General features: G+C 43.3%; 2 protein-coding genes across 4 annotated transcripts in view; one reads left to right on the top strand and one right to left on the bottom strand.

The window, feature by feature from the left end:
• The window catches only part of LOC126194630 (glia maturation factor beta), a 35,290-nt gene extending 20,389 nt beyond the window's left edge, over positions 1-14,901 (bottom strand). Inside the window, exons 1-3 of the mRNA XM_049932798.1 lie at positions 14,743-14,901; positions 14,542-14,638; positions 14,408-14,457 (exon numbers count right to left, since the gene is read on the bottom strand). Coding sequence (XP_049788755.1) covers positions 14,408-14,457; positions 14,542-14,638; positions 14,743-14,745 — 150 coding nt within the window. The 5' untranslated portion in view covers positions 14,746-14,901. The remainder of the gene's footprint in view (positions 1-14,407; positions 14,458-14,541; positions 14,639-14,742) is intronic.
• Positions 14,902-14,912: 11 nt separating this feature from the next.
• Positions 14,913-27,601, top strand: part of LOC126194628 (intraflagellar transport protein 43 homolog) — a 117,353-nt gene continuing 104,664 nt past the window's right edge. For 2 of the 3 annotated variants that reach the window (XM_049932794.1, XM_049932793.1), the window contains exons 1-2: positions 14,998-15,127; positions 21,671-21,796. In XM_049932794.1, coding sequence (XP_049788751.1) covers positions 15,086-15,127; positions 21,671-21,796 — 168 coding nt within the window. In that variant the 5' untranslated portion in view covers positions 14,998-15,085. Of the gene's footprint in view, positions 15,128-21,670; positions 21,797-27,601 lie in introns of all 3 variants that reach the window. The other variant, XM_049932795.1, reaches the window with a different exon arrangement.

Here is a 27,601-nt window from a genome sequence, read left to right as displayed (position 1 = left end):
TGTTTCAGCTACATAAATTGAGTGAAATGTTTGATAAAGCTTTGTAATGCTCTGTTTGGTTTTGTGGTATCATTAAATTCGTTTGAGTTATATGCGTCAAGTTAAATTTACAGTTAATGGTTTTTGGAGCTATGTGCACATTCATAGTATCGCTGACTTTGTTTAAGCTGTGTAGGACAAGTGAAATTTCTGAAACTAGTTTCCTTTTTCAGGTTTTTTTTTTAATTGAGGTTTTGCTGATTATTAATGTCTTTGTTTGTTCTTGTGTATCTTCATTACTATGACTGATATATATTTTGTTGTGTACATAGTTCCGCGCAGTCAGCGCGTACACAACTTTCCCATTAGAGCGCGCCCCGCTAAGCACTACAGCGCAGGTGCAGCGCTTGTCCATCTCCACACCACGAGATGGCGCTGCCATAAAGATGGACCAAATTCTGCTTCTGCCGATCCGTGTATTAATATGTAACGCAGCCAATGAGATTGCTGCTAACGTAGAACCTTTTCTCCTCGCAGATCACACTCGCGCAGTGATACCGGAACGCATGAGGTATTATAACGAGTGTACAGACCTCCGATTAGTCAGTCTGCATTGGTCTGTACCAGTCTGCATTAGTCTGTACCAATCTACATTAGTCTGTACCAGTCTATAGTCAAGTTTCAGTCCGCGCCTAATAAGATTATCATATTCCTGTACATAGCCATGAAGAGAAATGTAGACACTTTGTCAAGTATCAGAGATATGTGAGAATAAGATTAACGTACCCAGACCAAAGGAACTTCATATTGCCAATTGTAAACAGCATCCAGAATCAAGTTAAGTAATTTCTATGCTTTTTATTATTTTAATAAATGTGTGTGAAAATTAATCAAGTTCTGTTTAAAGTTGGTTACCATCAATCTGCTACTCTAAGCGTGCAAGTGGCATTTCTATCGTCTGACCTAATGGCAGAAGATAAACACGCCACGATAAGACCACGAAATATATTGCTGACACTCGCCCACTTCATTAGAGTGACAAATCAACTAATCTGATGGTGTGTGTACCAAAGGTCTTACAGTACGCACACCACATGTTTAGTGTTTCCTTGCCCAAATCCCTCTGATTCCTGCTATTGTCCCATTAGTTTCATGTTATTTCTGCAGGTAAGTATTTTACACATTATCTGTGTCTGTTCATGACTGTAAAGTCTGATGACACAGTCACCATATACTGTAAGCTCAAAATACGGATGTCCGCAATATTGATGACATCACATTACATCCTGATGGATGGTACCGCCATCTTCAGTAATCACAGTGAGCAAGGGACTGAGACTGATAATGGATCAATGGAAACATACCTCCCGGTCAGATGACTCAGGTTTCATGTTACACTGGGTTGACAGTTATGACTTGATATGCCTTTGTCCAGGCAAACAGATGTTTGAAATCGGCACCACATCACAGGCAAAGGCCAGTGGGGCAATATTACGCTACAGAGGACATTCACTTGGGCTGCCACAGGACCTGTAATAGTGATCGAAGGCACCGTGACAGCTGTGAACATTATTGAGGACCACCCGCAACCCTCCACGCACAATGTCTACCCTGATGGCACGGGTATCATCCAGGAGAATAACTGTCCCTCTCATGAGGCCATAATTGTGCTAAAATGGTCTGAGGAGCCCGGTAGTGAATGAGATGTTGAAGCCTTGTCCACCAAATTCGTCTGACCTGAACCCGACAGAGTGCACCTAGGACACATTGGGCTCCGGCTTGGCACCAGCTCATACTTTATTGTAACTCTGTGACCAGTACATATATATCGGGTGCTACATACCTCTAGAAACATTCCGAGGACTTGCCAAATCCATGGCATGCAGAGTCGTTGCTGTATTGAATTCAAAATATGGATCAGCATGCTATTGAGCAGGTGGTGACAATGTTTCAGTTCGCCAGTGTGCCTCGCGAGATGACAGCAAAAATAGGATGACAGTGAGTTACACATGGAGCAAGGCAAATGGATTATAAACAGACGAGCAATGAATGTCAAATGTATTATTACGATAACCAAGCAGAATATAATTTTGAACTTGTCTAAATTAACAAATAAGAAAAAATGTAGTTCATAAATTTTTTTGAGCCTCCACTTAGAGATATCTTTCCAAATTATTTTTGTATGTTGATTTCCAGTGCATGTATTATTGCAATAGGCACAGCAGATCTTTAATGTCCTGCTAGTTTTTTTGTTTTATTTACTCATTTAGCATTTACTAAGGCATTCATGACATATTGTAATAACTAAAATATTCTGATAGCTCTGTAGTGAGTTACAATATTTTTATATATTTTCTTATAATATTATACAATATTACAAATACTTTTTAGCTACTCTGTGGCTGAGTTGGATTAGTCTGTGCATATCCTTCAGATCACGCTCATAACTGTGAACTTCACACACAAGTAAATGGTCCATCAATTGGATTTCCCCCATTCACATTTGGAACTGCCCGACAGACCCCTTCAAAGTTGTCCACAATTTCCTCGGGAGGTCGAATACGTCAGTCTTCTTGCTGGGGTCGTCCACCGAATTACAGTTCTTATGTTCATCTACATCCCACAATTCTTTCTGAGCTGTCTTCAAGTCGAAGCCTCACAGTTCTTCACCAATTTTTCATAAAGGTGACCTGGCTTTAAGTCTGTTTAGAAGTGCTAGGTCTTGGTGTATGGGGAGTTCTGGGTTGTCTAGGATTTTTCTGTATGATCTTATGGCTAACTGTAATCACCTAATTTTAGGGAGTTCTATGTTTGCTAGGACTGGCAGCAAGGTTGTGTGGCGGCTTCGAGTGTTCTAGATATTATACGCATTGTTTCCTTCAGTTGGGTGTCCACTTTAGCTGCGTGTGCACTTCTCATCCAGACTGGTAACCAGTATTCAACCATGCTGTAGACGAGGGCTAGGGCTGAAGTCCACAGTGCACTTGCTCCACATCCCCCTTTGATTCCCGAGTTTCGACAGGGTAGCATTATAAAATGTTAGTTTCTGTTTTGTATCTTCTAGATGTGAGATATACATCAGACTTACACATCAGAGTCTGATCTAATTTCACTCCCAAGTATTTAGGCTTATCCTCATGCCTGACATATTTGCCATTCATATTGAGTTGTAGTGTTCTATTTGTGTGTCTATTGTTAAGATGTATTGTGGTGCTGGTCATTTTTGTTAGGATTTGGATGTAGGTGGCACTTGGTGTAGTAGGTGTTCAGTACTTCCAGGTCTGCATTCAATACTTTGTGAAAGTCATTAAAACTTTTACTTTGATATGCAACGGCCAGGTCATCCACATTTGCAAATTTAAGCAATTTTGAGTATAGCATGTTAGTACTATATTGATTGAAAAGAATGTGTACTAGTGCTGGACCCTGTGGCAGACCATTATTCAGAGCCAAGCTCTTGCTGTTCACGTCATGAAGTGAAACCCGATTTTCCTGCCTGTTGACATATTTTTGAGTAAGGCGTAAGTCTGTATGCTTTTGATGATTCTAGTTTGCTTAAGCAGAAGGCCCTCAATCCATATTGTATTGTTAGCTGAGAACCAGGTTGGTACTCATCTTGTTTTGGAAACCTTTCTGAATATAGGTTGTGAGGGACAGCACTTGGCCACAACAATTTCTACCTGCTCAAAAACCTGTCGGACAGGTTGGAAGATTGACTTTGATGTATGGAATTAATCTAGCCAGTAATATTCTCTGGAATAGGAGTTACATAGCAGGTATACTGACCTGAAATTCTTTGGGCTCGTTTCAGCACCACGATGACTTTTTCTCTTTCCAGATCTTAGGGAGTGTGCACACTCTGATGCATCCTATTTCACCAACCACATCCTTCCTAAAATTCCTAGTTCTTTCATGAATTCTGGTAGGATCTAATCAGGTCCAGCAACTTTTCCTGTATTCATCAGCTTTAAGGCCTTGACAATGTCTTCTGTTTCCACTTCTTTTACCATGTCCATGTTGTTTATTATTAAGTGATATATTTTTCACATTTCTGGAAATCTCTTTCTTTTCAACAGTCTTCTGTTGGATACTGGGGGTCTGTTTTGGGATAGTAGCAGTCTCAGATGGACTAGAGTCAAGAGACAGCCTGTGAGGCATTGTCCCACCACCTAATTTGTGCAGCAGGCTCCTGCTCTTTCTGCTGGAATACGTAAAATCTCGACTCTCCATTGCCTTCTGCCATCTGCTCCTGGCTCCTCGTTCATAGTACTGACCAGTTGTTTTGCAGTCTCGTTGTCCCTGCTCTAAAGAAATTTCTCCATTAGTGTTTCACACTCTTTCATCCAAAAGGGGGTGTATTCCTTCCTAACCCCACAAGGAATAGCATTTAGGGCCACTTTATGTACCAGGTTTGTGAATCTTTTGTAGTTCTCCAGTTTTGGCAGAATCCAATTTATTGTATCTCAATGTACGACTAATATTTAATCCAGTCAGCTTTCCTCAGGTTCCATCTTAGAACTGGGGCACTTTTTAAAACCAGGATTGATATCCAATCTCTAAAATTACTGGGAAGTTATGGTATTATAAAATTACAGTCTACTAATAGATATCAATGAGTAAGAGGTGCAATAACATGAAAAGCAGCCCAGAACCATAATCAGGCCACAGCTTCAGCCTGCCTATGCTCCCACCTGCACAGCAGCATCAGCAGAAGCCAGCAACCACTTCCACCAAGTCACCAGTGAAGTCTGGGACAGTGACCAACTACTGCATAACAACAGCCAGTCCCTGGTTGTTGGCCCCTTAATAGAGGTTTCGAAGTGACACAGAAACGTGGCTCTCCTGCAGTATTTTAACCCCCAAGACCAGCCCATCACCATCGGTATAACTGGACCAAATTGTGACACACAACCCGTGCCGGTCATTGCCAGACTTATGATGTGGCCAAAATCACTGCATCCAGGCTGTGAACCAACAACCGTCATCTGACTGCCTGTACGTGAGCAGCTGGCAATCTGCCGCCGCCTCCACAGTCCAGGCCACGAAGTGATTTCCAGCCAGTTCTGTGCCGTGGGCAACCACCACTGCTCTCAAGCCTGCAGTTCCGTGTTTGTCACCAGAGTAGTTCTGCTGAACATGCCTGCCTAGTCCTGGCTATTGGCTGTCTCATTGCTGCCCCACCATACCGTCTCACACTGACAACATTTCCTTACCACCGTGCTTGTGTCAGAGGGTCTGTCTGCAGCAGATACACTACTCTCTTTTCATGTATGATTGTTAATAATGTGTTTCGACAACAGACTGGTGGCTTACATAATCTGCACCTCCACCCACATTCCAGAGAGCTGCTAGTCCACACCTTCCCCAAATAATACCCTGTTACAAAGGCATTCTTCTTTGTACTTTCCATTTCTGACCATTTTCATTGTGAAGTCTAATGCACCATTAGATGCATTTTGTCCTCTGGACTGTGGTACACCCACTGCCTACAGGGCACAGAAGAAATCCCATATTCCTTGTGGCACTGATGCAATAAAATAAAATGATGAAAGTAACCATTTAGTGCTATATCATATCATAATGCCATGGAAATCATAGCCTTGTACAGCGAACATACAGGCCAGCAATCTGATGGAAAATTTGAAGTGGTATGGAGTTGTCAGTGTATTAAATTAATGGTAAATGTGGTACACTTCAATTACATGGAAACTACCCCTTTTCTGAGATGAGCACTGCTCTACACTATTATGAGAGACATTCAAAAGTAATGCAACACTTTTTTTCTCAGCAAATTTTAGTCGAAAAAATGCACAATTTTGTTTTGGGGCATTATGGAATACTCCTACTTCAGCCACTATAATTTCATTAAGCTCCAAAAGATGGTTATGTAACCTTCAAAATGGTATCTGTGATGAAGTCGCATTCCAAGCAGAGAGCTTCTTTTTGTGGAAAACCATAGCACACTCATAGGTACTTACAGAATTTCTGAGGCCTGGCACTAAAAAAAAGTATGGTGAGTCATTGGGCAAAGCATCCGTCATCATCGCAACCAGGTCTCGCAAATATGGTCTAGTTGGTAGCATTGCTGCCTCTCAAACGTGGGGTCCTGGATTCGATTCCCGTGTTGTGCTCATCGTTTTATCATCATAAAAGTGGCAAGACTGGATTGTGTAAAGATTGTGCACTGATAACCCTATGTTTGAGTGCCCCACAAATCAAATACCATCAATCATTATAATCATCACCACCACAAATCTGTCTGGTCTCCAAATGCTGGCCAGTCACACACAGCTGTAACTCCTGCAATGTTGGAATTTCTTGACACTCTCACTCAAGATGACTGATGGTTGGTTGCTTGGTTGGTTGGTTTGTGAGATTGAAGGGACCAGACTACGATGGTCATCGGTCCCTTTTTCCAGAACTGGAAACACCCACACAGAATGAAAACGAAGAATGGAGACAACAATGGACAACACAGGACAAGAAAGACTCAGACAGAGATAAAATAAAACGAATTAAAATCACACAGAGTGTGACAGTGGTTGGCCTACCATAGAGACAAAAAAGGAAAAGCCAACCACTGAAAAACACACTAAAACTCAGTCTAAAATCGTACGCCAAAGGCCAGACTCATAACAAAAAAACATAACAAACACTCAGATTAAGTGATAAAAACCTCCTGCCCGAATGAAACACAAAACTAAACCTGCCATGGCAGTGTCATTTGTTAAAAGGGCAGGGAGCATGTCAGGCAGTGCAAATGTCTACCTGAGCACAGCTAAAAGGGCACACTCCAACAAAATGTAGACCACCATCAAAATGGATCTGCAGCGACATAGAGGTGGGTCCTCTCAGTGCAATAAGTGGCCGTGCATCATACATGTGTGCCCAATGTGCAACCGGCAGAGGACAACAGACTCCTTGTGAGAGACCCGCAAGGAGGAGCATCACACACTGGTAGCCTCCTTGATGGCCCGAACTTTGTTTGGTGAAGTCAGGGTGCGCCATTCAGTGTCCCAAAGTTCGAATACTTTGCAGCGTAAGACAGCTCACAAATCAGTCTCCGGGAGGCCAATATCCAGAGTTGATTCACTGGTGGCCTGTTTGGCCAGGCGGTCAACATGTTCATTGCTCGGGATGCCGACATGACCAGGGGTCCATACAAAGACCAGAGAGCAGCTGCAATGGGCAAGAGTATGGAGGGATTCCTGGGCAGCCATCACCAGACGAGAGCGAGGGAAGCACTGGTCGATAGCTCGTAAACTGCTCAGGGAGTCGCTACAGATAACGAAGGACTCACCTGGGCAGGAGCGGATATACTCTAGGGCATGAAAGATGGCGACCAGCTCAGCAGTGAAAACGCTGCAGCCAGCCAGCAATGAATGTTGTTTGTTGTGGTCCCCTAGAGTGAGAGCATAACCAACACGACCAGCAACCATCGAACTGTCAGTGTAAACAACGCCAGAGCCCTGATACGTGGCAAGGATGGAAAGAAAGCAACAGCGGAAGGCCTCTGGAGGGACTGAGTCCTTCGGGCCCTGTGCCAATTCGAGCCGAAGGCAAGGGCGGGGCACACACCACGGGGGTGTACGCAGAGGGGCCCGGAAAGGAGGTGGAAGAGGGAAAACCCCAAGTCTTGAGAGAAGCTCTCTGATGCGGACCGCGATCGTACAACCCGACCGGGGCTGAAGTTCTGGGAGATGAACGACCGACTGAGGAAACAGGAGATGATAATTAGGATGCCCGGGCAAGCTACAAACATGCGTAGCATAAGCGGCCAGTAAACGCTGGCGCTGTAACCGTAGTGAAGGGACACTGCCTTCACAAGTATGCTGTCCACAGGGCTGGTCCGGAGAGCACCAGTGGCAAATCGGATCCCGCTGTGAAGCATTGGGTCCAGCACCCGCAAAGCAGATACGGATGCTGAACCGTAAGCCAGGCTCCCATAATCCAGACGGGACTGGATTAACACCTGGTAGAGCCGTAAGAGAGTAGATCGGTCGGCGTCCCAGCTGGTGTGGCTCAAGCATCTCAGAGCATTAAGATGCCGCCAAAACATCTGTTTAAGCTGCCGAATATGTGGGAGCCAAGTCAACCGGGCATCAAAAACCACACCCAAAAACCGATGTGTCTCCACCACAGTAAGAAGTTCGCTGGCAAGATAAAGCCGTGGCTCAGGGTGAACTGTTCGTTGCTGGCAGAAATGCATAACGCAGGTCTTTGCAGCCGAAAACTGAAAGCCATGTACTACAGCCCAAGACTGTGCCTTGTGGATAGCGCCCTGCAGCTGACGTTCAGCAGCTGCAATGCCAATGGAGCTATAGTAGAGGCAGAAGTCGTCAGCATACAAGGATGCTGAGACAGACGTTCCCACCACCGCAGTGAGCCCGTTAATTGCAATTAAAAACAGGCAGACACTTAGGACTGATTCCTCTGGTACCCCGTTCTCCTGAACTCGGGAGGAACTATGGGAGGCTGCGACTTGCACGTGGAAGGTACGATGCGACAGAATATTTCATAGGAAAATCGGCAGTGGACTCCGAAGACCCCAACCATGAAGTGTAGAGAGGATGTGATGGCGCCATGTCGTATCGTACACCTTCCGCACGTCGAAGAAGACAGCAATGAGGTGCTGACGGCAGGCAAAGGCCATACGGATGGCTGACTCCAGGCTCATCAGATTGTTGGTGGCAGAGCGGCCTTTACAGAACCCACCCTGAGATGGAGCCAGAAGGCCCCGAGACTGGAGTACCTAACTCAACCGCCGGCTCACCATGTGTTCGAGCAACTTGCAAAGAACGTTGGTGAGGCTAATGGGGCGGTAGCTGTCCACCTCCAATGGGTTCTTGCCAGGTTTCAAAACGGGGATAACAATGCTTTCCCGCCATTGCGACAGAAACTCACCCTCGACCCAGATACGGTTGTAAAAGTCAAGGAGGCGTAGCTGGCAGTCCACTGAGAGGTGTTTCAGCATCTTACAGTGGATGCGATCTGGCCCAGGAGCTGTATCAGGGCAAGCGGCTAGGGCACTGTGGAATTCCGACTCACTGAATGGAACATGGTAGGATTCGGGATGGTGGGTGTGAAATGAAAGGCTCCAACGTTCCAACCGCTCTTTAATGGAGCGGAAGGCCAGTGGGTAATTCACAGGAGCGGAACTGAAGCATAATGGTCTGCTAAGCGGTTTGCAATAATGTCGGAGTCTGTACAAACTTTTCCATTCAGTGAGATGGCAGGGACGCTGACAGGGGTCCGATAGCCATAGAGGCGCCTAATCTTGGCCCAAACCTGCGATGGAGAAATATGGAGGCCAATGGTGGAGACATACCGTTCCCAGCACTCCTGATTGTGTTGGCGAATGATGCAGCGGGCCCGCGCACAGAGCCGTTTAATGGCGATGAGGTTTTCTAATGAGGGATGCCGCTTGTAATGCTGGAGTGCCCGCCTGTGATCTTAAATCGCCTCGGCGATAGCAGGCGATCACCAAGGCACAGTCCTCCACCGAGGGGACCCAGAAGAACGGGGAGTGGCAGATTCTACGGCAGTAACGATGCTGGTGGTGACCGAGTGAACCACCGCATCAATGGCTTCATTAGAAAGAGGCGCAATGGCGGCAGTGGAGGAGAACAAGTCCCAGTCAGCCTTATTCAGAGCCCATCTGCAAGGGCGCCCAGAAGAGTGACGCTGTGGCAGTGACAGAAAGATCGGAAAGTGGTCACTACCACACAGGTCGTCATGCACACTCCACTGGACAGATGGTAAGAGGCTAGGACTGCAGATCGAAAGGTCGATGGCGCAGTACGTGCCATGCGCCACACTGAAATGTGTGAAGGCACGATCATTTAAAATGGAAAGGTCGAGCTGTGTCATCACATTCTCAGTGGTGGCGCCTCAACCTGTTGCCACTGACCCACCCCACAGAGAGTTATGGGTGTTGAAGTCGTCCAGTAACAGGAAAGGTGGCGGCAATTGGGCTATCAGCACAGCCAGGACATCATCACCATCCAGTGGAAGACAAAGACTGCAGACAGTAACAGCCTGTGGTGTCCACACCCGAACAGCGACAGCCTCTAAAGGTGTTTGTAGAGGGACAGACTCGCTGTGAAGGGAGTGAAGGACATAGATGCAGACGCCACCAGATACCCTTTCATAAGCTGCCCGGTTCCTATAATAACCCCGATAGCAACGGAGGGCGGGGGTTCGCATTGTCGGAAACCAATTTTCTTGGAGAGCAATACAGAGGAAAGGGTGAAGGCTGAGAAGTTGTCGGAGCTCGGCTAGATGCTGGAAGAAACCACTGCAGTTCCATTGGAGGATGGTATTGTCCATGGCCGAGAAAGGCGTGAAGGGACTGGGGAGGCAGTTTACGCCGCTGGGTCACTTGCTGCCACTGATTCAGTACCCGCACGAGTGACATCCATTGAGTCTGGGGCACCGGCGAGATCCAGGTCTTCAGCAGACGCCAGAATCTCGACCTCATCCTCAAACTCTGAGCTTGTAGGAAGCGGTGGGACGGGTGCCACCGCAATGACGGGATTCTTGTGAACCTTTTTCTTCTTCTGTTTCTCGCGCTGTGCCTTCAGTGGTTCTGGCTGGGAGGACTTCCCTGGGTCAGTCTCAGGGACAGACGATGACCGTGAGGCCCTACGACCAGCGACTGGTGGTTGTTTCAGCCACTTGCAGGTATCCGCTGTTCTGAACTTGCGAATGGAGGTCCCCAAGGGACCCCTTCCTGGTGAGAGGAGCCGAAGAAGTCTTACACTTCTCTTGCTGGGAAGGGGGAACTGATGTCCCCGATGGTTGCGGGGTGGAGGGGGGGGGGGGGTTGCTCCTGAAGTAGATGGAGCAGGAGCAACAGGGAGTGAAGTCCCCCCCCCCCCCACCCACCCACCACCACCACCAAGGGGGCAGCTGTGGTCCTCTGGCTCTGAGAGCTGACGGTATGTAGTGCAGCTATGGGAACTGTAGCAGGAGTGACAGTGGCGGCATAAGAGGACGTCATGGGTACTGGATGAAGTTGTTCAAATTTCCACTTAGCCTCAGTGTAGGTCAGTCGATCCAGGGTCTTGTATTCCATTATTTTCCGTTCTTTCTGTAGAATCTTACAGTCCGGCGAGCGAGGGGGATGTTGCTCTCCACAGTTGACACAGATGGGAGGTGGGGCACATGGAGTATCAGGATGGGATGGTCGACCACAATCGCAACATATGAGGCTGGAAGCACAGCGGGAAGACATATGGCCGAACTTCCAACACTTGAAGCACTGAATCGGGGGAGGGATATGTGGCTTGACATCACAACGGTAGACCATCACCTTGACCTTCTCAGGTAATGTGTCACCTTCAAAGGCCAAGATGAAGGCACCGGTGGCAACTTAGTGATCCCTCGGACCCCGGTGAATGCGCCGGACAAAATGGAGACCCCATCGCGCGCAACTCATCATCGGACTGTAAAAGAAGATCTCTGTGGAAAATAATGCCCTGGACCATGTTTAAGCTTCTATGAGGCATGAGGGTAACTGACACATCCCCCAGCTGCTTACAAGCAAGCAAGGCTCGTGACTGGGCAGAGGATGCTGTTTTTATCAAGATTGAACCGGACCGCATTTTGGACAAGCCCTCCACCTCCCCGAACTTGTCCTCTAAATGCTCTACAAAAAACTGAGGCTTCACGGATACAAAGGATTCCCCATCAGCTCTGGTACAGACGAGATACCGGGGCGAATACGTTTCACTGTCATTCATAGCCTTTCGTTCCTCCCATGGTGTGGCCAGGGAGGGGAACGATTTGGGGTCATACATGTTAGCTTTAAAGTGAGCCCTCAAATGCTTAGAGACTGCTGGTGGCTGGCCACCAGCAAGAGATGATGTGCCACGCTTCATTGCGTGTCATCCACCCTGATGCCACCTACTCTGACCAAGGGCCCTCCCCATGGGTGCCACCCAGCCACAGCAAGGGCCACCTGGCAGGGTGGCCATTGCCGGGAGTCCTGATGCCCCAGGGAAACAGGCATCTACTCCTTGGCATACATGGGGAGTAAACAGCGCAGGCATCAGTAGAGCAATCCCTGTGTTGTCAGGGGGCTACAACCAACAGGGTACATGGTGGTCCCACCACAACAGAGTGGCTACCATGCTGGACACCAGGTGACAAGTAGTCCATGGTCATTGTCGGCACAGAAAGCAACACAGCATAGTGGATGGCGGAAACAACACCTAGGAATGTATCCTTGCCCAAGACATGGAGAGTGAGTGGGATTGCAATGTGACGACGAGAAAGTGGGCTAAAGGTCTGACCGCAAGATGGACACAATGCACCAAGTAAGGCACCCTTCCCCAATCGACTCGCTATTCAGAAGAATTTTGAGATATGGAGGTCAAACCCGACAGGGGACCATCACATAAGGCCAAAACTTTTGAGACTCCTTTTAGTCACCTCTTACGGCAGGCAGGAATACCGCAGGCCTATTCTTACCCCCGAACCCGCAGGGGGAATGACTGATGGACCACAATCAAATATCTCACTATACAACTGGACATCTCTGTTGGTAGTGCTGACACACAAGTCTGTACACCTGAGAGGAGGTAACAAACCTTCGTTAAACTATTCTTCCTCATCCACCCCACAGCCCACATCTCGCATGTTCCGGCTTGCATCTGTTCAGTGCAATGAAGGATGCACTCCGCAGGAAACAGTACATGGATGATCGGAAGGTTACTGATTCAGAAAGATGTCTCCAATTTTGACCAACAGTGTGTTATCATACCTTTCCAGTAATGTGATGTAAGGTTGTTGCATTGAATGGAGATTATGTTGAAAAGCAGGGCTTTCTAATCATGCTCTATATTAACCAACTAATAGAAGTCCTCGCTTTGACAGTTGCTCTAACTCACAAGTGTCGGAAGACTTGATGTAAGACACCACCAGAGCACAATCCTGCTGGATGCGTAGATCTTGAAGGCAGTACCTTCAAACACCAACCCAGTTGTAAAATCGGACACTAACCAAAACCAAATATTGTTGACATCTGTGAGATGATTAATTTGCGTATTATGTAGTCTTCAGTTACATTTGTACACAATCTATTGACAAGCAATTAAAACAGAAAAAAAAATATCACTATATGCCGTTTGCTAATCATGTAGTCTATGAGCTCAATTTGTAAATCATACATGTTGGAGGCAATAAAGATCCCATGAAGAATGTAACAAAGCTACAAGTGTCTTTACTTTCTTTCCAGTCTCTTTCCATCACTTTTTTCTTGTTTTAGAACTTTCTTCTAATGAAAGAACAGCTGCTAAAATTTTGTGAGCTACAAACTAGATACGTACATTTAAATTTGCAGTACCTGTTGTCTTGGAAAACTTGAGTATGCATAATATGCACACTACACCATTTTATGGAGGAAATGAGAATTCTAATATCAAAGACTGCCAAGCTCTTCAAATTATTATTATTATTTTTTTTTTTTATTTTTCCACAGAGATGACTTAAACACAAATATGTCTTGGCCTACCATTTTTCTACGGTCACATGGCTTTTACTAAACTGTCATTATATAAATGAATATTCAAATTCCACACTTCAAATATCTCAGTGAGATCATAGAACCAACAGGGTTGGAAAAGGAAGTACAGAAAGTTTGGTTACAACAGCTCAAATGAGCTTATGGGAGAATGCGTGAAATCTACAACAAGAAATGTATATCCATTCATACAAATATCAAACGTACAGTGATTAAACCTGAAGTGCTGTACACGAGCAAAACCTCATCTATGGCCACATTCATAAACTCCCATCTTCAAGGCTAACTCGCAAGATTTTGACGTACACTGCAAAACTGAAGCGCATTCCATGGATAGAAGAAGTCAAATATGACTTGGAAAAGTTACAGCTTTACCGTCAGAAGATAAATAGATGTGTAGTAAAGCCAGGGAATGAAGACCGTAAAAGATCAGGGACCAAGTGCTCAGAAGAACGCACAGAGCGAAAGAATGAAAGCTATATGGGCTATTAGAAAGGGGAACAATAATTGCAATGCGTGATCCGACAGGGTCCATACACACACAATAATAATAATAATAATAATAATAATAATGAATATAAAATCGACTTGTTGACTTTAGAAAAAAATATTTTCTAATCTTTGTCGTTTTTCGAAGTAACAGCTGTTTCTGGGGCCAACTTTTTATTGCTAATATGCAGTTTTAAGGCGAATCCGCATGGTGAAATTGGTAGCTCGTCACAGGAGATTACATGTTAGCGAAAACAGCTATTTAAAAAAAAAAAAATGCACTGCTCTGCCTTTGAAATTACCCTTTTCAAATGCATATAAAAATATAATTTTCGGTGTACAAGAATACTGTTTACCACACAGTTAAGGGATAAGAAGCAAGAGTAAACTAATGGTAAAGAAGTCTTTTTTTACCTCTAATTGTTCATCAATGCATATTTTCTGCTTTTCTCGATCGACTTTTACTGAAAAGTGAAAAAGATTTATTAGTATAGCTGGGTGAAAGTCTAGTAAAACACCAGAACAGAACGCAAAAAATTTACACTTACATATCAACGCGGCATTTTTATCGCTCTTACGAAAACGAAATGCTTTCAGCGCCTCTTTTACGTCGTCCTCTATGTCACACACTTTCACGTTATGCGACTGAAAAAAAAAAGCATATGAAACGACAGAATAGGCGTTTCCCGGCAATTCTCTGATTACAGATTGGAAACGTCAATTGTTTTGTCTATCGTGATTTATCTTACCATTTTCGTCTGTTTTGTAGTCCTAATAGAAATACGACCAATGCCACAGCTACTGTATGAAAATGCAATCGAAACAAACCGTAAACACCCAAACGTCAAAAACCTTTCGTGCTGCCCACAAACACACAATTATTATTCCACATTAACTATCGATGTACCGAATCGAAGCAACACACAGTAGTACGACTGTGGTAGAACCGAAATGTATCGAGTGTCTTAATCGATTATACAGGAATTCGACCCAAAGTGTTGCCGCTCGGCGCTCGGAGTTTGCGTGAACGCTGTTGCCATGGTAATATAAACAATAACAGCCAGCAGGTGTAAAGTGCTTGTAAACTTTGTTATGGATTTCGATGGTGATTTAAATTTCAATTTTGGAAAGAAGGTAGGGTCGTCAGTAACACTTCGACTTAAGATTCAAGTTCCACAGCAGCTTACCACTTAGTGAATCCACGAAACTCATTCGAAATATGCGTAAAATAATCACATAGAAAAGACAGTGTATGTCCATGGCAGATAAACTGATTTCTTTAAAAAGCAAGGAAGATTAGAGTTTAACGCCCCGTCCTGCTTTCATTATACTTTGTTCGTAGTCTGTATGGTACTTTACGTTTAGTACAGAATTTATCGTTTAGAGAAACAAGGGGAAAAAAAAATCATATGGGCAAACTTTAATGATATTATGTACGTAGAAGGCGTCTTGAGAAGAAATATACACAAACAGAAAAGTGTACAGAATTAGCCTGACATTGCAAAACCAACATGAGGGTTACAGCCAATATACAAGTATGTACCCATACAAAAATACAGCAACGTCTGAAATCCACCAGTTATTATATGAACGTTTTACACTTTAGCAGTTTAGTTATAGACCTAATGTCTCACTCTTTAACGTCTAATAATATCATCTAATGTCAGCAGAATTTTCTTTGATTCCTATCAAGAGGCAAGCTTCACACCATTACAATTTTTTAATGTTTCTAAGGTATTAAGCTTACACTAATATGGGAGTTTTATTAGTGGAAAGTTACATATTCACGTAACATTTTTAAATAGAATTTTATCACAATAGTGTCATAATAGCCCACTCTATATTTTGAGTCCTACAATACTCACAGGGCCCTGAGTGAGGGTTCTTTTTATTTTTTATTTTTTTTGCAGAGGTGCCTGTAAATAATTTAAAATATAGACTATCTGTGATAATAGGCACTATTTAACCATCGCTTTTTGAGAAGTAAAATATGTAGTGTGTATATGAAAGAAATTGATTATAAATCATTTATATCACTTATATTGCAATACTATTAAAGTGCACAGGGTCTGTAACATATTAGACTAACAGGAGACATCAAACAAATCTATATAAAACTTCTTCAAAACACTAAGAAGTGCATGGCAGAGGGTATTTCCTATTGTACCAGTTATTAGAGCTTGTTCTGGTTCTGCTCTTGTATGTAGTGGGGGAAGAATGGCTGTTAAAATGCCTCTGTGTGCACAGTAATTAATTTTATCTTATCCTCACTATCCTCATGGGAGTGATGTGTAGTATATTCCTAGAGTCATCATTTAATGCCTGTTCTTGAAACTTTGTAAGTAGGCTTTCTCAGGATGTTTGCTTCAATTTTCAAGCATTTGCCAGTTCAGTTTCACAGATCAAAGAAACTCATGAACATTTGTGCTGCCCTTCTCTGTATAAGTTCAATATTCCCTGTAAGTCCTACTTGATACAGGTCTCACGCACTAGAGGAGTACTCTAGGATGGGCTGCATGAATATTTTCTATGCAGTCTCCTTCGTAGACTGATTGCACTTCCCCAGTATTCTACCAATAAACTAAAGTCTGCTACCTACTTTAGCTGTCACTGAGCCTATGTAATCACCCCATTTCATATCCCTACAAAGAGTTGCCAAGTTTGAGTTGATACAGTAGTCACAGGATACCAAATTTTTCCTTTTATGAAGTGCACAATTTACAGTTTTGAACATTTAAAGCAAGTTGCCAGTCCTTTCACCACTACATTTGAAGTGGTGCCCATAACAGTCACTCCAGATCCAGGAATCCATGATGGAAGAAGAAATGGAACAAGCAGGGGAGCACGAAGAATCCTAACTGCCACTACATACCTGAAATTGAGGTGGTGGAACTACTAGAGTGCAGACCAACACAGACTGTGATACCAAATAAGAACATTCTAACCCATGCCCCAAATGATTTTGACCCCAGCAGCAAACTGTGTCCAAGGAGGAGGGAGGGATTTGCTATCCGAGTCTGTGAAAAATATTGCAGCTGGCTCAGTAAGCACTCCAGGTACCCACACAGGAATAAACAACAAAATATCAAACATGGCTCATGCCCACAACTATCAGTGTATGTACAGGTGGCTCTTTAATTGAGTAGTAAGTTTTGGAGATGCAGAATAAAAGCTGCCTGCTCTTATGTTTTTTAGCCTGTGGACTAGAATAGAAATGGGTACACCGATCCACCCACACAGTTCATTGTCCGGCATTGAGCTGTGCAGATCTTTACCCTGGTGTACCACAAGCAATTGGAATTTTTTGCTATGTCTGCTGGCAACATATTTGGATTCTCTCAGGATGGACTGCTGATGCTGGTAAAAACATTGGCTTTGCCATATATAGACTTGCTTACTCTGTTTCTCATTCTCAGAATATGCATTCAGGTGAAGAAATTTTTATCAAATGTGGTTGTCCATACTGTAAACAAGTATTATGGAAAGCTAGAAACAGGCTCTTTGATGAGCAATCAAAAACCTGAATGTATTTAGGTGAGGTGTATTACAAAGAAACAGCTGTGATCTCTGAGATCTTCTCAGTGTGATCGTATAATAGGGTGCTTCTGGGTGCTGTGCCTAGTTATTCTTACCATTTTATGAACAATATTTTGAAAACCGACACAACTGTCTTTGTCAGATTCTCCAAGTTCTGCTTAAACTCCTACCAGAGTGTGAACTATTGTTGGTCTCATGCCGCTACCGTTAGCTAAGCTTGATTTCCAACACTTACTATGCTCTTTAATGCCTTTTTGTTTTTCAAAGCTCACACTGATCTGTTGAAATAAAGATGTCAGAAAAACCAATGAAAAAGGGCAGAAATTTAAATTTAAATAACACTTGGTGTACAGCACTCAATTTGTTAAAAGTTTCAGCAGGTGTCACATCCACTAGAGTTGTAAAACATTAAAACAAATTGTATTTCACAGAATATTAGCGTGAACTCTGAAAAATGAAAGAACATCACAGGGCATAGTGAGTATCAGAAATCAGACTCGAATATAAACAGCGGCACAAGACCGACAATAGTTCACAGTCTTGTCGGAGTTCACACAGCGAGTAGACATAACAGCAAAATTTGCAGCACCTGAGGGAGATGGATGAGTTGATTGTTGCAATATTGTACATAAAATAGAAACAACAACTTGACAGGAAACTCTGAAGTGCAATATTATAGGGACAACTTTTAGTTCTTTTAAGAAAATAAATGTATTGACTATATTTTATGCAACTTACCAATACACTGCAATATCCACACACACACTCACACACAAACACAAAAAAACATTTTTGATTACTACTGATAATACATGCTCTTCGACTATCACTACAGTGAAAGAAGTTAATCTGCTTGATGCAAACTTGGATATAAATAGCCGCACAAGTCTCTCAACTCACCCCTACCTCTTCCCCCACTCCCACTTTCTACATGCTTCCTAAAGTCCTTAAACCCAACCACCCAGGACCCCCACTGAGAGAATCTCTACTCTTGTAGACCAACACCTTCAACCTATTACCCAGAATCTACCCTCTTATATAAAAGATACCAACCATTTCCTCCACTGACTTTCCACAGTTCCTGTCCCTTTACCACATGGTGCCCTGTTATTGATGCCACCTCCCAATGCCCATGGCCTAACTTCTGTTGAATGCTACCTTTTCCATTGCCCAACAGATCCCAAACCAACAACCACCTTCCTAGTCGCCATGACCAACTATATCCTCACCCACAATTATTTCTCCCATGAAGGCATTCTGGGGTATGGCTATGGGCACCTGCATGGCACCATCCTATGCCAACCTATTCATGGGCCATCTAGAGGAATCCTTCCTAAAAACCCAGAATCCTAAACCCCTCACCCAGTTCAGATTCATTGATGACATCTTTGCGATTAGGATTGAAGGTGTGGACACCCTACCCACATTTCTCCACAACATCATCAACTTTTTCCCCCTTTGCTTCACCTGGTCCTACTGAACCCAGCAAGCCACCGTCCTAGATGTTGATGTCCACTTCAAAGATGGCTACATCAGCACCTCTGTCCATATCAAAACCTACTAACCACCAGCAATACCTCCACTTTGACAGCTGCCACCAAGAAGTCCCTTCCATACATCCTAGCTACCTGTGGTCGTCACATCTGCAGTGACGACCAGTCCCTCTTGAAATATGCAGAGTCTCACTGAAGCCTTCACAAACTGTAATTATACTCCCAACCTTGCACAAAAACAAATATCCCGTGCCTTACCTTTTCAGTCTCTCACCACCTCACAAAGTCTCACTGTCTGGCCATAGAGGAGCATTCCCGCTCGTAACTCAGTACCACCCAGGACTGGAGCAACTGAATTACATTCTCCGCCATGGTTTCTACTACCTCCCATTGTGCCATGAAATGAGAAATGTCCTGTCCACTATCCTTCCCACAGTGGCATTCCACCATCCACTGAACCTACACAATAAACTCGTTCATCCCTGCACAACTTCTGCTCCCAACCCCTTGCCTCATGGCTCATAGCCCTATAATAGACCTTGATGCAAGACCTGTCCTATTCATCCTCCCACCACCACCTACTCCAGTCCAGTCACAAACACCACCAGTCCCATCAAAGGCAGGGCTTCCTGTGAAACCAGTCGTGATCTACAAGCTAAGCTGCAACCACTGTGCTGCATTTTTTATGGGCATGACAGCCAACAAGCTGTCTGTCTGCATGAATGGCCACTGACAAAGTATGGCCAAGAAACAAGTGGACCACCCAGTTGCTGAGCATGCTGCCAAACATGACATCCTTCATTTCAATGACTGCTTCACAGCCTGTGCCATATGGATCCTTCCCACCAACACCAGCTTTTCTGAATTGTGCAGGTGGGAACTTTCCCTGCAATATATCCTATATTCCCATAAGCCTCCTGGCCTCAACCTTCATTAGTCATTGTTCTCTCCCATCCTTCCCCTTCTCTGTTCCCATTCCAGCACTATGCAGCCCTCATTCCTCCATTGCACCCAGTCTTTTTACTTCTCTCCTTTTCCACTATCTCCTCCCCACTTCTCCACTGCCCTTCATCTAACCTACCGACTGCACTTAGCTGCCCTACCCTCTTTCCACCTCATCCCTGCATGCTCCCCAACAGCACATCACTGTCCGCCACCCCTACCCTGCTATCCCTCCCCCTACTCGCACCCACCTTCTCCTTACCTCCACTCCCATCATGCACTGCTGCTGCTGTTTGCAGTGTGGCTTCAGTTGCCTGAGACTGCAATCATGTGTATGAGTTGTGTTTGCGTGAGTGTGTATGTGTGTGTTTATCATCTAATATCTGTAACTGAACATCTCCGCTGTATGGTGAGTGGCAACTTTCCTTTTCACAATATTGTTACATTCCATCCTGGATTTTCTATTGTTTAACCTCCTTGATGATGTTATTTGTCCAGGAAGATGGGTCCACATCTTCAGTACTACTCCGCAATCTACAGTCAAGTGCTTGGAGGCAGAGAGCTCACAGAACCACTTTCAGACTATTTCTTGACTGTTCCACTCCCAAATAGCATGTCGGAAAAATGAACAACCAAATCTTTCCTTGCAAGCCCTGATTTCTCTTATTTTTTATTACTATGGTCATTTCTCCTTATGTAGGTAGGAGGTAACAAAATTTGCGCTTGGAAGAGACTGCAATTTTGCAAAAATATTTCACCACAGTGAAAGATGCTTTTGTTTTAGTGATTTCTACCCCATCTGATGTGTCATTCTTTCCCCTATTTCATATTAATACGAAGTGAAGTGCCCTTCTTCAAACTTTTTTGATGTTGTCTGTAATCCTATCTGGTAAGGTTCCAATACTGCACAGTAATACTCCAGCAGAGGAAGGACAGTCATGGTGTAGCCAGTCTCTTTAGTAGACTAATGGGTGAACTGTCCAACTTTTGGTGAGGACACAGTGTTGGTCAGTCAGTTGTAATAGAGTACACAAGACTGACAATGTGTGATGTATTCTGAGAGCAAATGTCCAAAATGATGAAAGTATGCATGTCTTGTGGAAAAACAGTATCAGTGAGCTATAATTGTGAAAACAATTAATTCTCAGTAATCAGAATCATCAAATATCAAAACAATTGCAGGAAAGACTTGCATAGCCAATGTTGTACAAATGATTTCAGAGCTCAATCCCCCTGAGAAACTTTTTTCTGTCATCAGAGACAGATGAAAACTCCTCAGACAGAATGACAGTAGATTTGTCTCAAATTCCAGTCTCTTATCAACAGCAAGGATATGTTAACAAAGGATAGAAGTTTGTCCCTTATGAAGCAATGCTAATAAGAAGAGTGTAGTGTGATGTGATGAGTCACTTGAAACGAAAATGACAAATTTTCATTCTCAAACATATGCACACTGTCTTCCCACTTGACTTAATACACAGAATTATCATTGCCTTTATTTCCTTTTTACAAGCAAACATTTTGGTTTTTACCACCAGACGTATTAAAGCAAGTCCTTTAATTTAGCATGAGCTGTGTTACTTAAAATTACTTTATGACATTGTTAGAAACTTAGAAAAGCCTTCTTCTGTTACCACTATGTTTTTCTGTGTGGCTGAAGGTTCGTGTTGTATAAAACATAATTCTCTGTATGTTTCATTGACAGCTAACAGCCCGCAAAGGTAGAAGGGCTGGCAATGCCAGCTCACCAAAAGAAGACGCAGCTGCTGATGGTACCATAGATAGTCCTGGATCTGCACCAGGTTCTGGACTATCAAGAGGCTCACTGCAGGTATAATAAATAAGTGTCATATCATATATTTATATTATTTATCAGACTTCTGTGTTGGATTTAGTACGTATGTACTATGTTACATTTTAACAAATTTCATGTTAACTCTAATATTTAAGTTACAACATAGGGATGTTTCACTGAAAACTTCTAATGTTACTGAAATAAACAGAGACTGTGGAAACTACCCTGATAACAGTTTTGACTATTTGCAGTGAATTTTGAACTCAAGATTTCAAAATTTATGATTAAATCTGTGTTCAAGAAAACACTAAAACACAATCTAATCGGAAATTGCAATCTAATATGAATCACACATGCTGTTTCTTAGCCTCAAAATATGTCTTTATGTGAAGAAATTTTCATCAAATGAGGTTGCCTGTACTGTAAACAAATATTACAGAAAGCTAGAAACAACTTATTTCATGAGTGAATAAATAATTTCAATTTATTTACATGAAGTGCACTGATGCCAGCTGTGAGCTCTCAGGTTTCTTGTGTGAGTGATTAATAGTGTACTTCCAGGTGGTGTGCCAGGTTGTTGTTTCCATTTTATGTATACTGTTTCAACAACTGACCCAGCCGTCTTTCTGAGGTGTTGAAGAAGCAATCCGTGTCCTGCCAGCAGAAAAGATGGAGGAAATTAGGTCATAAACATGCAGGATCATCAAGAAACCCCAGCTGCTAAAACTAAATAAGGCAGCAGCAAATCGGAGAGTACTTAGAGTGCTAAGAGAAAATGAAAACATAGTAGTCATATCTGCTGACAATATTCCTACCTGCAGTAATTCTCTTATGTGCTGTTGACTACCACCAGAAGACAAGTACTATGCTAGGGGTTGTAGCCTGTGGAAGCTTGAGAAGGACCCAACCCTGAAGATGACAAGAAAAACAATAGCTTTGCTTCACGAGTCTGCTCAGCTCTAACCAAAGAAGATACAAAACGGCTCTATCTAAAGGTACCAGCATCTCAGTGCTTTTATGGACTGCCTAATATTCATAAAAAAAGTGTTCCAGTGCATCCTGTAGTGAACGCAATTAATGCTCTCATATATGTAGAAGCCACTTATGTAGCCCCACTTCTGAAATGCATAAAGGGATGCTGCAGTCATAATATGAGGAACTCAACTGCATTTGTATCCTTACTGAAAGAGATGTGGCTGCAGAAGTGTGATTTGCTGCTGAGCTTCAATGTAACATCTCTTTTCACAGAAGCACCATTTCAAGACGTTTTGGTATATGCTGTGAGGACCAAATGATGAAGCTGTTTGAACATGTACTCATGACAACATAATTCAAATTTGGTTGGGAGATCTACAGAAAAGTCGATGGTGTACCTGTGGGCTTGCCATTTGCCACTGAATTGCCAATCTCTATATGGAACATTTGCAGGAGATTGCACTAAAAATTGCATGGCTCAAATCTAAATACTCCCTCTGTTACATGGAGGAAACCTTTGTTGCATGGCAACTTGGCAGAGAGTCCTGTACCACCTAAACAGCATCCATCAAGACATACAGTTCATAACAGAGCTAAAATAGAATGGATGTCTTCCATTTTTGAACATTCTAATAATAAGAAAGGCAGATGGTAACCTAGTAAAAGCAGTTTACAGAAAGAAGACCCACAGAGATCTGTACCTTCTTGCACCAATCTGTCATCATCCAGCACAGCAGTACACTGCTCTAACAACTTTAGTACACAAGGCACATACCATTTGTGACAAAGACAACCTCCCAGCTGAGCTGCAATGCCGTAGAGGTGTGTGTTTTGCCAAAATGGGTACAGCAGAGCTCTAATTAGACATTCATTGAAGAAAACAAATGATGCAGCCATCTGCAGATAAGAGGTGGAGAAAGAGAAAGAAAAACTTGCCTTTATTCCCTGCATTGGGCCTCCCTGAGCAAAAATAGCAAGTATTTAGGAAAAATCAACAAGGCTATCTTTTGACCACCACAAAAAATGAAAAGTAAGCTTGGTAAAGGAAAAATTACAACTGCAAATACCTGATGTATGTAACATTCCTTGTGAATGTGGACCCCAGTGCATCGGCCAAACACAACACTGTATCTTGCAACACTGCATGAAACACATTACGTGCATACATCTGGGGCATATGATAAATTACCAGTGCCAAATGGCTCTGAGCACTATGGGACTCAACTGCTGAGGTCATTAGTCCCCTAGAACTTAGAACTAGTTAAACCTAACTAACCTAAGGACATCACACACATCCATGCCCAAAGCAGGATTCGAACCTGCGACCGTAGCGGTCTCGCGGTTCCAGACTGCAGCGCCAGAACCGCGCGGCCACTTCGGCCGGCTTACCAGTGCCAGAACAAAGCCTCAGTGAGGGACATACGTTCAAAATTTATAAAACAAAAGATTTGTGCTGAGCTAGTGGCTTCTGGGAGATCGTCATCAAAAAGTCAATCGAGATAATGACAGTCTCATCAATAGGGGTGAGGGCTACCATGTAAGTTCAGCATGAAACCCTGCACCAGCACTTAAATGCCAAGAACGTACCCAGTATTTGATGCTTTGTGAGTCTGGGCAAGACTGATTGCACTGAGAGTCAAATGGTGGTCCACACCCTCCCACCACAGGTTGCTGAGGGAAAGGCTAGGAAGAGGTGGCCACTGCTCAGATACATGTGTGTGACACTTTGCCAGAAGATGGAGAGAATGTCATTCATCAAAACACTGCAGAATTTCGATGCAGCCACCCAGATCGAAGCCCGAGAAGGTTTCATCACTGTAAACACTGTCTATCTTTCTATACTGTACATAGTCTACACATAAATTATTTTTGCTTCTAGTATTGTGCTTGCCAATTTCACAGTTCATACTATATTCACTCTTATTACTAGCCACAAATACTATTGGAGAGTAAATGTATGAGCATATAGGCCTAAGTGGAAGTGTCCTTAGATCCTTGAAGACACTTCTGAATGGTGTCTGGCTACCAACTTTGCACAATATTCTCTGTAGCACTCTTTTATAGAATAAAAACTTTTCTGATATTGGTAGCACTACCAAAGAAATGTGCTAGAAACCCTGTCTGTAGATCAATAGAATGAAAGAGTTTTTTTAAAAATATGTATCAGACAGGACTTAGTTGTTCAGTACAGCTTCAGTTTATTATTATTGTGGATCATAGAAACTTAACACGTGGCACTTCATTCAGTGGATATGGATTGATTTCTGCTTATGTCACCTGTAAGCAATTTTTATTTACATGGAATTCTATAATATGAGTATTTGTAAGGTTAAGGGATAAGCTGTTTCATATCAATTAATTTTAAATCTCTTTTATTTACCTGAATATCTCTGGCATGGATATGATGGACCATGTATCTTAGTGCTTCTAACCTCAGCAAACATCACAGTCTTTTATGAGTCTTTTGACCTCTGTAATAATGGTGGGTCCTATCCTCCTGGAGTCTGAGTCACCTGCCCTCTCTTTTTAACCTTCTCCAATGTGTTCCTCTCTTCCCCGATGAAGAACTATTAGTTTTGAAAGATAGAATAGTGAAGTGTTTTTCTTGGTAGCTGCTGGCTCATTTCTTGTAGCAGAGTCAGAACACATCATGAGATCTATCACCTGAAATAACGCCTGACATATTTACCTCCTTCTTTTAATCTGGTCACAGTAGCTATTCTCTTGAAGTAGAGGTCCTGCTAATCAGAGCCTCTGAAATCTTGTGTGTAGCTGAGGAAAGGCTTGACTTTTTCATGTTCTGCAGCTGTTGTTGGAGCAAAAGAAGACAACTTCTACTCATACCACAAAGAAGCATGTCCACTACTTTCCTTTTACAAACAAATATTTCCTTGATGGGTGTAAGATCATTAGAGTGACTAGTGAATTTGAGTGGAACACAACTTTACATACAACATATGCCTCAAAGGCTCCACATGGCAATCAAGATTACAATAGACTTCATTTGTCACAAAACCATACTTTCTTTTGTTTTCATTCTTGGAGAGAGTGTTGCTCTCTGATAGTTACGCCACTGCCAATTCCTGATGCCAAAACATAAAAGACTATGCCCACAGCAGGTGAAGCTGTTTATTTGTCATCACATCTTGCCGTTTTTCATATTCCATATCTCCCGTTAATGTCTGCACGTATGAAAACAACCACATATACACAGTATGTGGCATATGTTCCATGACTTACTCCCTACTTAATGCTATTCTGTCACAATCATCTTTCCTTGTACTACTCAAAGAGTGTGAAATGTCATTTGCCTAAACGACATGTGACACTTCAGTAGTGCACGTACTTTTGTATGGGTCTGTCACCAGTACTGACAGTTCTGTAGAATATAATTATATCACATTATTTTAAAGGCCCTACTAAATTATTTCTGTAGCTCAATGGAAAATGGAAATGAGCGTTTGGCGTCATTGGCCGGGAGGCCCCGTGCGGGGCAGGTCTGGCTGCCTTGGTGCAGCCCTCATTACATTTGACGCCACATTGGGCAACCTGTGCGCCAGATGGGGATGAAATAATGATGAAGACAGCACAACACCCAGTCCCTGAGCACAGAAAATCCCCAACCCAGCCGGGAATCGAACCCGGGCCCGTAGGACGTCAATCCGTCACGCTGACCACTCAGCTATTTGGGCGGACTGTAGCTCAATAACGGGAGAGGACCAAGAATCCAACCTTGTGCAACACTATATTTAATATTTCCACATTGTTGTGTCTAGACAAGATAGCCTAGACACAATGAGAGGAAGCCGAAAGGCACGCGCTTAAACTCACGCAGGCTGGCGTGAGGTCTGAAACAGGATACGTAATGAATGCTATAAAGAAAAGTACGTAGCTTCTGGAATACTTAACTTTAATCCACATTTGTAGAACATCGCTCTTGATGATACATTAATAGAATCTCAATATCAATTGAATACGGCGCCTTGCTAGGTCATAGCAAATGTAGCTGAAGGCTATGCTAACTATCGTCTCGGCAAATGAGAGCGTATTTGTCAGTAATCCATCTCAGGCAAAGTCGGCTGTACAACTGGGGCGAGTGCCAGGACGTCGCTCTAGACCTGCCGTGTGGTGGCGCTCGGTCTGCAATTACGGACAGTGGCGACACGCAGGTCCGGCGTATACTAATGGACCGCGGCCGATTTAAAGACTACCACCTAGCAAGTGTGGTGTCTGGCGGTGACACCACACACATGCCAAATATAGCTTTATTCCTGCCATATCATTTGTTTATGTGACACACTGTTTTCTGTTGCTGATCTATGTCTCCTCTTACTCAGTGGGATTTTTTTTAATGCCATAACTTTCTAGCTTCCCTGGTAGAATTTTATAATCTGTTTAATTGAAGGCCTTAACAAGCTCACATAAAAAGTGATAGGCTTGTTTTTCTTCTGTAGTCCACAAATGAGTTCCTCAGGTCAAATATTGCTTTATCAATAGGGAAGCCTTTATGTAAGCCAAACTGAGCTTTTGTGTAAGGTTATTCTCAGAAAGAGAGTTCAGTAATCTGTCATGAACAAAAATACACAGACTGTGCTTACTGCCTGAGCAAAACACACTGACCATTTTGTAAGTATATGATTCTGCCTCAGGTCACACAAGTGATATCATTCTGTGTTTTTACTTAAAACCAAGTCATCATCAGATGATCTGTTTAAAAGGGGAGAAAAGGGGGATAGTAAAATATTAAAAACTGACTTACAAATCAAATTAGCTTCATGCACAATCATGCATACTTGAATACATTACATAGAGACCTGGAAAGATGCTCACAGTGTATCTCTGGGTCTTCTACGGCTGCAGATGCAC

Source organism: Schistocerca nitens, chromosome 7, assembly GCF_023898315.1.
Source record: "Schistocerca nitens isolate TAMUIC-IGC-003100 chromosome 7, iqSchNite1.1, whole genome shotgun sequence".
NCBI classification, from domain to species: Eukaryota; Metazoa; Arthropoda; class Insecta; order Orthoptera; family Acrididae; genus Schistocerca; species Schistocerca nitens.
The sequence above is the reverse complement of the archived record's forward strand: the minus strand, read 5'-3'. Positions and strand labels throughout refer to the sequence as shown.